Source organism: Centruroides vittatus, unplaced genomic scaffold, assembly GCF_030686945.1.
Source record: "Centruroides vittatus isolate TY-2023 unplaced genomic scaffold, ASM3068694v2 contig_900, whole genome shotgun sequence".
Classification (NCBI taxonomy): domain Eukaryota; kingdom Metazoa; phylum Arthropoda; class Arachnida; order Scorpiones; family Buthidae; genus Centruroides; species Centruroides vittatus.
Genome location: NW_027122591.1, coordinates 1,788,774 through 1,801,161, shown reverse-complemented (window position 1 = coordinate 1,801,161; position 12,388 = coordinate 1,788,774). Strand labels below are relative to the sequence as shown.

At 28.1% G+C, this 12,388-nt stretch overlaps 1 protein-coding gene across 1 annotated transcript in view; it reads left to right on the top strand.

The window, feature by feature from the left end:
- LOC136984002 (cytosolic carboxypeptidase 6-like) overlaps positions 1-12,388 on the top strand; it is a 124,224-nt gene that overhangs the window by 11,966 nt on the left and 99,870 nt on the right. Inside the window, exon 2 of the mRNA XM_067280900.1 lies at positions 6,246-6,371. Coding sequence (XP_067137001.1) covers positions 6,246-6,371 — 126 coding nt within the window. The remainder of the gene's footprint in view (positions 1-6,245; positions 6,372-12,388) is intronic.

Here is a 12,388-nt window from a genome sequence, read left to right as displayed (position 1 = left end):
AACCATGCCCATAAACTAGTGAATCTATGTGAATGCCACACTTAAACTATGTATATAGCTCTCTATAAGATCGTGTTTATTGCTCACAGCGGGATGAAGAAATGTTGTAAAGATATCAAAAAAAAAGGTGGATATATCAAGCTTTAAATAAATCCTCTACTTACTTATGCATTAGATAAGTCGGAGGGAAGGAATTTAACGTGTTTAGAAGCTGATGAAGGTAGGGAAAGGAGTTTAAAATTGATTGGTAAGATAATAAAAATTTAATTATTGATTTAAATATTAATAAAAATACACGGTCGATTTTTCATGAAATTGTATCTTTGTTAAATTGTCACGATCATGGTTAACTGCAATATTGTGTCAATATAATGATTTTATCAAATTGTTTGAAAAATATACTTGACTTAAACACGCGACTACATCCATTAAAAAATCATTATTTTCTGTCTTAAATCTTACAAAAAGAAGATGAATGCTTCGTACTGAAGTTGATAAATGTTTTCCTTATTTATTCCCGAATTATTATTTATTTATTTTTTTTAAAAAAATAAAATAATTATACAACCGAGCGAGTTTACATGTTGGTAGTAGCGAATTATATACTTTTGAGGCCTTAAGAGCACTTTTGTTATAAGGTCTTTATGTAAAACTGTTTATTTATTACTATTATTATTATTATTTTTAAATAAAAAGACAATAAAATCCTTAAATAATAGCAAGATGTTCTTTATAATATACACTTTTATAAAGGTATATTATTTTTTTTTCCGTGTAATTTTTGAGGCCTCTCCAGATGACGAGGCCCTAGGCGCGCTCCTATTAGGTAATTCTCCTATGCTTGTTAGAAATTGTTTACCGTTTAACTCCGGTTAAAATTAAATAAGAAAATTAACTAACAAATTTTTTTTTGTTTGTTTATAATAAAAACAAAGGGGGAAAAATAGAATGGAAATAATAGAGAAACGAACGATAAAAACTCTATAATTTCAATAAAGTCCATAGACCTGGCTTTGTTTATCTGAATAGAAATGTGTGTGTTGCTTGTTTTGTTTGTAACTTTGTTGCTAAGTTGCACTTAGCAACAATAATTTGATACTAACACATTGAAGTTTACGATATAATATATTAAGGAAGTGAAACATCAACAAACATTTTTATATAAGGAATATACTTTTTATTGTATAATAAACTCAAGGCGTAATTAACTTCTATATAAATAATGAATAGGCTTCTCTATAGATGATGCTTCTTTAAAGGTCACAAAAAAACAAAGAGAAAAGTCTGCTTCAATTTATTCCTTTTCTTATGTATAATATAACTAATCAGTAACTTGATATTTTGTATTTTTTTTTTTAAATTTGTGTAAAAATTAAGTTAAAAATATATTTTAAAATGTGCCTTAAAGCATAAATAAGTAGAAAAATATTTGTTTTTTAAAGTAAAAAAAATATAAAATTTTTCTAAAAGTAACTTCTAAAACACTTTAATTTAAATATATACAGTAAAACCTGTATAAAAAGGAGAGAAATGTGATTCCGTTTTACGCAGGTTTTAGTGTAAAACGGACTAAAACCCGTGTAAAATGGAATCGCATTTCTTTCTGTTTTACGCGGGTTTTACTGTATATACAAGTTTAATGAATATTTTTAAGTTTTGCTGCATTTTATATGAATTTTTATCATTATTTATATGCAGAATAACACGAATATTTAATTAATAAAACACGTGTTTACATCTGAAAATATTTCTTTATTATTTGTATTGATAATTTATATGAGAGTTAAAATTAAATTTTAAAAAATATATATATATATAAAATTAATGTATATATTATATTTAAAAATTTATATCGAAGATTTAATATAAATTTCTAAAGATCGTGGTTTATTTAAATGAAGTTTAAATGAATATTATAAATTTTAAAATTCTCTAGAGCTATTTAGAATGAAATGAAATTAAAATTCTTAAAAGATATTATTAAAATTTTAAACTTGCGTTAAATATAATGATTATTTCTTTTGATTAATTTATGAGACAAGGATTAAAATCGCTAAATTTATGCAAAGATCTCGATTTAGCGTAACCATATGAAATTGGCGCTAAACTGAAGTATTCTAAACAATAAGGGATGAGTCTGAGAGCTTGTGAACCACGTGCGTCAATGCAAATCGTACATTTAAGGCTAGAAATTGTATACTCTTACGTCGATTTGACGTCATTTTTTAAATTTGTTTATTGTAAAACTGAAGAGATGACGTGAAACTGACGTAAGACTACACATTCTGTACAAAACGAACAGGATTTTAATAATCCATAAATACTGTAAGGTTTTATAGGGAAGATCTACTCTTTGGCGTTATTTGGAGGGCGTTATATAGGGGATTAAGTGTGTATACGGGCTTATATATGTTTTTTTTTTACTTTTTTCTGTGTGATACAGTATATTTAAATTATATATATTGATTTATTTTGCTGAAATATACAATATGTATTCATATATACGAGTTTTAAATAATTTTTTTGAAATATAATAAGTAATTTAAATTCTTAAAAAAAAAAAAATTTATAAATTGCCGGACGTTATTTTAAAGTACATTTTGTCGGAAGTTTCGAGTTAAATTTAGTGGATAGCCAAATAATAAGTCGTACGAAGAGCACAGAGAAGATGCCCTGAATTTTTATTAATTTTGTTTGAAGGGAGAATGGATAAAAATAACAATTTAAACATTTTCATAGGGGGAAAACCTATAAATTTTTATATAAGAATATAGGATGGATATCTGGTTTCGAGAACCACTCTCGGTTCCTCTTACTGCACATTTCTTTATTGCTATCGAATCAAACTAAATTCTCTATCGTGCACCAGTCAATAAGAATTCTATAAAAGGCAATATTTTATTGGAATTGACCGAGTTGATGTATTTGAATGTAACCTATTTTCAAAATTCTTATGCAATAAGATCTGCAGAGAGAGAGAGAGAGAGAGAGAGAGAGAAAGAAAGAAATTTTTTAGCTAATTTCCAAAAAATATATAATCTTCAATGGATCGACCGTTTAGATGAAATATAGTAAGAAGAGAATCACTTCAAAGTTTTGACTACAGATATTTTTATTTTTACTTAGAATATTATTTTTTTCTAAAAGAAAAGAAGAAGAGGAAAGAGGATTGGAGTTGAAATTTCTGATTCCTCTTCCTGAATTATGTTCCCCCTCCTATATTTTTTTAAAAAATGGAATAAGTAATTTTTCGTTATGACATAATGCACATGTCAAAAATTGAACTAGCGGTGATCCATTTTAACATTTATTCTGTCGATATGATTCAATGTATAAATCCTTTTCTCTTAAAGTATCACCTGTTGTCTGTTTAGATTCGTAACGTTTACTAAGAATGTCGAGCCACTTGTTGTGATTACCCTCTTGCGTGACCAAATCTCTCGATGAGAGATTTTCGAAATAAGAATATGTCAATATTATAGATAACGTCATAAAATATCCTGTTTATACTTCACCTTTCATCCTCGTTACAACGAATATTTTAACTCATTTAGTTATATTTATTCGTCAAAAAATTTTATTTTCTACCTTTCAGGTTAAAAAATTAATATATATATATATAAAGTATTTTTTATTCTAGTTTTTGTTATTGTTGTTCATGCTGTGGCTATGCTACATGCAACATTCCATTCCCCCCCTTCGCATGCGTTCGGTGGCAGATGAATCATGCTTTATTTGTAAGCCATTGTGGCGTGATGTCTATTTTTATTTAATTTTTTTGTTCTCTTCTTCTATTCATTTTTGTATGGAGGTAAACTATATAAAATTCTGCATAAAATATGATTGGTGTAAGATACGATAAGCAAAATTACAATGGCCCTCTTACGGTTAGTAGGGGCGTAAATTTGTTTTAAAACTTAATGATCGATGAGTGTTTTCCTTCTGATAAACTGGATGGAGTTCCATTTGTATCATGTACAAAAGGCGTATTCATTTGGATAATTTAATTTTGTCTATGTTCAACATGTCCTAACTCAGCACATTTACTATCTTATCAATCACGTTCAGTATCTGATCGTACCGTATTTCCAATGTATCATCATTTCTCACATGGTGACACTTGATGCTACCACATACATTCCTTAGATAACATTACTGCCGTATAGCAATTACATGACATTTGTTTCGCCTGGCATGTTCAAATCTCAATTCTATGTATTTAACGCTACGCTAGGATAATTAATTGAATTAAAATTATTCAAAACATTTCTTAATTATATTTTTCTAACGGGGTTACATTTTTAATTTTTCTAAGTTAGGATTCTGTTATTTAGTTCGTTTTTTTTTTCTTTTGTAAGCTGCCGTTTATATGGAATTTTCCAAGCGGAAAAGCTTTCGATATTTCATATGTTGAAGGTAATCTATAATGGCAGTTTCCGTCTGGATGTTTTATGATTCGGGCATTCAGGTTAAATTAGATCTTACCTATCGTTCATCAGAAAAATATCAACTTCTTCACAACAATTCGTATAAATGGATTTTTTCATACATCGCAGCAGAGTAAAACTCTTAAGTGATTCCTCGAGTAAATCGAATTTATAAACTCTGCTCTTTATATATATATATATATATAACGAAATTATATAACGAAATTTTATCTTCTAAATTTCGTGTTAATTTATGTATATTTTCCTTAAGAAAGATTTAAAAATCCGCGTAATTATAGCTTTAAGCGAAGAGATAAACGGATTATACTTTATGGTAACTTAATGCATTTATATTCTTCTTCCTCTTCTTCTTCTTCTTTTTCTCTCTTTCAACAACGTAATTTTTTTATTATTATTATTATTTTATTTTTATAAAGAAAAATAAAAAAGAGGGAGGAATCGTAATCATATTTAACTATTAGAAGTTTAGAGCTAATTGCAGTTTTATGAGGCAAACATCACACTCTCCAGTTGTGTATCCTTCGGCATCCAATCAACTCTTCTAGCAGGATATTACACCATAAAGATTGGGATTGAAGCCAAGAATTCAGTTCAAATACCGGAGAAAAAGTAAGACATGAAAGTATTTTCTACAACAAATTTCATGCTCAGTTGCGATAGAAAATAGTCAATTAACTTTAAATGGGTCAAATATTTTATTTGCTTGCCTGTATAAGAAAAGATAAAAAAAAAAAATTAAAAAACTTGGCAACATAATATTATAAACATTAATCGCTGGGCTGTAAAAGAGAAATCATTACAAAGTATAATTATACGTGGAGTAAACCTTATCTTCAGGAAGCTCTCTGTAATGTAATTGCAATGGAAGACGGCAGCGTAAAGAAAATATTAAAGAAAAGAGCATAAGACTTTGGCGGCAAAATAGACCTATAGAAAACTATCTAGAGTTGTTTTTGGTTAATATAAAAAGAAATTTATATAATAAAAAAACCAATGAGTGGCTGATTATTGAATGATATGAGAAAGAAGATTCGGTATTATAAAGAGTCGGAAGAAACAGAAGAATCCTCCATCTTTTTTTTTCCTTCGGCTAATGGCACTAAATGCAAGGAGCAAAGAAGAAACACAGCAGAAAAAAGTCTTCCGGATGCATTAAAGAATGTTATTTCCGATATAACAAATGGAAGATAAATACAGGAAGAAAATGTCGAAAGATATTTAAAAAAAAATCTTCTGAATAAACGAGTTTCATGATATAGAACTCGTATAAAGCTACAACAAAACCGAGATTAAAATTAGATTTATTATCGAAAATTAATTGGAGAGTGAGTTAATTAAACTCTTAAAGAAGAAATGAATTACGGTGTGATGTTACAGTAGGGAAAAAACTATAGAAAATTGGTTACACGAAGCATAGATTAAGAAAAATCTTGTTAATCTTCGGTCAAGTTTTATATTTCGTTAGGATTTGGTTGGAAATTTTCAATGAAATTTCTTCGATAAAAAGCTTGCATTGTTTACAAGACAGAATGAAGACAAATTCCTCTTTTATTCTTACGATAAAAGATAACTTTTGTGGCAGTTCAGGACTGAGGTTTTAATTAATTTACTAAAGTTTGAATTACAGTTCCAGCGGAAGAAAACTGAAGCAAAAGAAGGATTTAAACCTTTAGTCTTTGGTTAAATCTACCCGTAATTACCTCTATCTCACTTTTAGAAGAGAATATATGTAGACTAAACATGCATTATTCATCTCTTACTATATATAAATTTCTCTATTTTCTTCTGTATTTTCAGATAGCAGCAGCGATAGTGAAAATACTGGAGAAGTGAAAAATGTGGCTCGATTGGTAATGAGACCTCCGGGTCATAGCGGTAAAGCTAAGAAGGGACATCTTGTTTTTGATGCTTCTTTCGAAGGAGGTAAATATCATAGTAAAATCCCTATGTTATAATAGAAAAGTTCGGAATACGAAATGTCAGAAACTTCTTAATGGCTTAATAATACATCAGTAAGATAGATCAGGGCTGTCGAGATCTTGTGTGGGGCCTGGTGTAGAGTGGGCCCTTTTTATCTTTTTTTTTTTCTTGAAAAAAATGTAAAAACAACCTTAAATATTTTATTTTCTGTTAGTAAAAATGTGAATTTACAGGGTAGAAACCACTTCATGCCTTTAAGTTTCCTCCGGGCCCTGAGAAGAATCCTTTGTTCCTCTCCTCTCGACGGCCCTGAGATAGGATTTTAAGTTAAAATTTTTGAATAAATATATAAAAATTGACAATGGAGTTTATTTATTATTATATATACAAACAGGAATTATACCTTACTCCTTTATTATTTTTCTTTTTTATGTCTATAGAAACCCATAAGTGTTTTAATGACATAAAAAAGCCATTGATTATATTTATATATCTACTTACTCCATTGTCTTCTTTTATAGATTTTTATATATAAATTTATATTAGCTTATAAATTAATATAGTATTAAATTTTTTTATATATTATAATATATATATATATGTATATATATATAATCTATAATCTAATGCCCACTCTTTTTAACTTTGAATTCATCTATGAGCTTAATTATTGAAATGTTTATATTATCGATGTTAAGGTATGGTTAAACGTTACTCAATGTGAAATTGGGCCCATAATGGGCCTTTATTTTTAAAATGACTTGAATGCTTATAAAGTAAGCATCTTTTATACACGGACCCCACGAGTTTCGAATGTGTAGGGCCCTTAAATCTCTTGATTCGATCCTGCGCAAATTTATTACAATAAAACCTCTGAATAACGGCCACTGACGAGAACATCAAAAAAAGTTGTTGTTGCCGTTATTTGGAGGATGTTTTGCATTCATTTTGCTAAAAATAAAACAAGATAACGAAGTTCCTAGAAAAAATGACCGCCATTTAGAGGTGGCCTTTGTTGGGAGTGTCAGGGCCGTATTTAGACATTTATCATCGGGGCGTGGAGGATGATTTTGTGGATTGATACCTATGGCTGATACTGATAGTTCATACAAAGTGCCAGTCAAGTAGGCTGGCTTTCCTTCCCCATTATCCCCATCTTTCACGCCCCTTTATTCTTCTGTTCTTTTCATAATTCCCCAAATATATATTATTATATTTTTATTTTCGGTGACATGCTCCACGAGCATACCTTCAAAGAAGTGGCGCGAGAAGACCCCCCAAGTAGCTCCCCCCGAGAAGATATCCATTATTGGATGCACGATTCAGTTTTTATAGTTTAGATTACTTAAAATAAATTAGCATTATTGGAAGAATAAAAATCCGATTTTAAAGAAGTCGAAGTTAGAGAAATAAAATGATTTATATCAATAAATCTTATCCCTTTCTAAGCATACTATAAATTTACAAATTAGGTTATTTAAGCTTCATATAATTTATGTTCTTTACAGAAACTCGCTTTGATATTGATTTGTTTCTGTTTTGAGTACAGTTTTTGCGAAAGAAAAGGACGGAATATTCTTTATTTATTTATTTTTATTTTATCCATTCATCTGAAAATATTTATGTTTTCCATCTATTACTACTGGAAGTAAAAGTTTTCAAATATTTTAATTATAATATATATTTATGAAAAAAACAAGCTTTAATATTAAATTTCGTTTCGTAAATAACCATTGATCAATTTCTTTTATCGATTTTCTTTTTAAAAATTTTAATAAATTTATTCAAATATCTAGCTTTATTACGTGTTTATGCACTAATCTATTTAATTTTTTATATTGACGTTAAATAAAAAGTTTTGAATACATTTGAATTGTTTATAAATAACATAAATTATATTATTTTACCGTAAATATTTATGCTTTTATCATTTTAAATTTACTAAAATTGCTTTTTTTTTTTAATGTAAACTTTATAATTGATAAACGAAACAAGCACGTCTGCATTTTCCATTCTCACTTGACCTGAAATTATGTTTATACACTATTTATGGACAATATAAACGAGCATAATTATGCCGGAATCATCTTTTAACTTAAAAATCACGTGAATTCTGGTCCAGATCGAAAGTTCGTACAGTTAGTCTGGGATATTCGGTCTCAATTTTTATCTGTCTAGCTCCGATCTCGAGGTAAATGAAGGGCAGACAGACGTTAGTATGAATGTATACGTTTGAAAATTGTAGCCTATAAATTCGTATAACAAATATAAATTAATTTAATACTCTTAACAGAATATGAAGGAGGATGTCAAGCGACAAATTTTTAAGAAAATTAAGCTGTTTATGGGTAAACCGATACATAAAAAATTTATAAAATTTAATGAAGAGCAGTTACGGTTACCCAATTGGTGTTAAAGTTAATGGGCGAAGTCATATCTGCTTTCTTCGTAAATTACCCATTGTTTAAATTGTTATATCTTATTCAGTTTTCTTTAAAATTATGTAAAACGTTTCACGCATTACGTTATGCGTGTTTGGCAGGGAGGAATAAATAAATTTATTTATGTGAGGCCCTGGGCACTCACAGTTATGGAGCCTCCTCTAGCAACAAACGCCCGTACAAATAAAAACTAAAGGCTATAAATTTAAAATATATAATTATATATAATATATTATAAAAATCTGTAAATAAATTTGATTATAGCATTCTCTATTTAAAATTTATACGGAATTTATAAGTGATAACATTTCCTGAATCATTCCTTATTGGGCTGCAATTTGAAAAAATTGCAGACTTATAAACTCTCACTGTCGTCCGTCTGTCTGTCCTTCCTTAATCTCGAGAATAGCATTAGATAGATGAAGGTTGAAACTAGATATGGAAAGCATCATGGCAAGAGGGTCCAATTAACTATATATAAACTTCCGATGAAAACCGAAAGTTACGTGATTTTAATTTATTTTCTCCAGAATTGAGTGACATAGATGACCGGCATGACTCTTTTCTTCTCAGAAAAAGTATGATGTACAGGGGCAAGACACTAATAATTTGAGATCGAGAAGATATATTTTAAATTAAATTAATTAAAAATTGCAACCCGGCATTGCGAAGATGTCACAATAATTTTTGTTTCTCTATTTTTTTTTTAAATTTTTTTTTATTATTTTCTTTTTACGGAGGCCCTTGCGCACGTGCCCAGTATGCATATCTATAAACCAGGCTCTACTCTTCAGTAAGACAAGTGTGGGTGCCTTCTACGTAATTTTACGACATCGTAAACTAATAACGTTCAACATAGAATTACTTATAAATTATGATACACGGTAAAATTGCTTTAATTTTTGAATTTAAGAGCCCGGGGCCCTAAGAATATGATATGTGAGACTCTATGGGCTCCTAGGCATGTGAGGCGATGCCTAACGGGCAATCTGGCACTGGATAAGGCCCACCTATCATCTTTTACTCTTAATCACAGAGGTTTTTGAAAGGGTATATTCAGTATAAACCCTTTAAAAAAAAATCGAACAAAATCGCTAAAATTATCACGATTTTTATTAAAAATACCGAGAATTATAAAAAAATATTTAAAAGTATATAAAAAAAAAATTCAGCCGTAAAGATGTATAATATTTTATAAAACCGAAGCCGTTTGAGTGTAAGGGTATTGCTATGCTATAAACGAAACAACGTCATATCTTCACGTAAAAGCTGTTATCGTCCACGACAAATTTGATTAGGGCATTTAATGTATTCTTATAAGGGCAATTTATATTCTCCATTAAGAAACTATTAGACAAAGTTATATTATTACAGTTGGATCCGCCAACCATACATGGTTAACCATGTTCTACATATTGGAATAAATACTTTTTGTAAGGCATGGGTGCATTTTCATTTATTACTATGCATCACACATACAACATTGCCTAGAGGTATATAAAGTTACGCATGTCAATGAGAAAGATTTTGACTTTCAAATCAGAATATCAAGGAGGGAGAAAGATTTCATAACGTGGGTGGTTAATATAAAAATTCAAAAGAAACTCTTCCTCCCCGGATAAGCAGCTTCTTTATATTACATTTCTGCTTGAATTTTTTTTTTTTTATATTAAATGTAATTTATGCATTCTTAAATGCGTTTAATATTTAAATTTAATTTATTAAGATAGATAAACTTTTTAAAAAACAATTTAAATAAAATTTTTTGAAGGGGGGATGTATAATAATCGCATAAAAAATTATAAAAAAAAATTGATTGATTGTAATGTTATAAATCTTCTTATAATGCTGAATTTCTATAGAATTTTATTTATTTATTTAAGAAAATATGTATATATACTGTGACATTTTAAATATTTTTTTTTATAAATTTCTTTAAATTAGGATTATTTTATTGCCATTTCTATTTTTTAATTTAAATTCGATATTGTATACAAGTTAACACTGCAAATAATGATTAAAAAAATGTTTTGAAATGATATATTATAACTATATTAAACTGAAATTATATAAAAATCTAAATACAATCGAACCCCTAATAAAGGCCACCCACCACCTCTAAACAGCGACCATTTCTTGAAAAACACCTCCAAACAACAGTCGATTTTTTTTATGTTTCAGTCAGTTCAGAGGTTTGACTGTACTTTTAAATTACTCATTAACTATTGAAAACTTGATACTCAATTAAAGTGGGCTTTAAGTGGACTAATTTTAATTATATTTTCTTTAAATTTCATTATATTTTATGTAAATAAGTTTAGTATATCGTATATAGAACCAGATAAGTTGTATACAAATTGCACTTTATCTGGTTTTGTGTACAAAATACAAATATTATTTATATAAGAATTGGGATAAATAATATTTAATATAAAATTTTCGTTATATATTCTCATTTTATATATAAAATAAGTTTAATATTTTGTAAACAAACCTTTACAAATTGCATCTAAATTACACTCTATCTACTTTTGGAAACTCGTTTTATCCTTCTAACTTTATTCTAAACTAAATATGTACACTTTAATGTACTTTATATTGCTAAATTCTATATATTAAGTAATCAAAACCATTATTACCCTTCATACTTTAAGTATTTTCTTCATAAAATGGCATTTATTGACCAAACCTTAATATAGAGATAACATTTATTTCAAGTGAATGTTACGATTTAAAGCAATTTATATTTATTATTATTATTATTATTATTATTATTTGTACTCTAAAAAATTCTAAGTTAAAATAAAATCCTGACATTTTACATGATGCTGAGTTAGCAAAAATATTAAATAAATAAATAAAATAATTATTTATTATCCATCACAATACAATGTTATAAAATGTATATCTATCCCCATATAGATTCACGCTGTATAATTTTATGTTTTTTATATCCAAAATTTATATTTTATGATTCTTACTTTGAATTTTATCGGGAAACATTAAAATATGAAACAGGCTAAACCAAACTATAAATAATTCTACTTTTTTTAGATAGTATGTCAGAGATTCACATTTATTTTCTCCCTCTTCCCCCCTCTCTCTCTCCCTCTCACTACCTTACACCTTTCATTACATATTTAACATTTTAAAAACTTCTATAAATATACAAGGTGAATCTTGGGCACCATTTAAATAATAAATAAAATTTATAAATTAAAATATATATATATGTGTGTGTGTGTAAAGAATAAGAATGAAAATTGAAAATCGCCATAAATCAATTTTTTATGCCCTCCCCCCTTCTTCTTCTATTTTTGTAGAAGATCTACAATGACCTAAATGTGAAATAGCATTAATAATGAGTATTGCGTGAGAGGTCATAAACTTATAACGGCGAGAATTTTCTCTCCCCCCTAAAAATGGGTAATATTTTAGCGAGTTTTAACAATTAACTATGAAGAAAATTATATAGTAAAGTTACCTTAAAGACGTCATATTTTATGCTACTTTTCACTAATAAAAATTGGAAAAACTTTTTTTTTAACGTAATATATTATCCTCTCGATTTAACACACC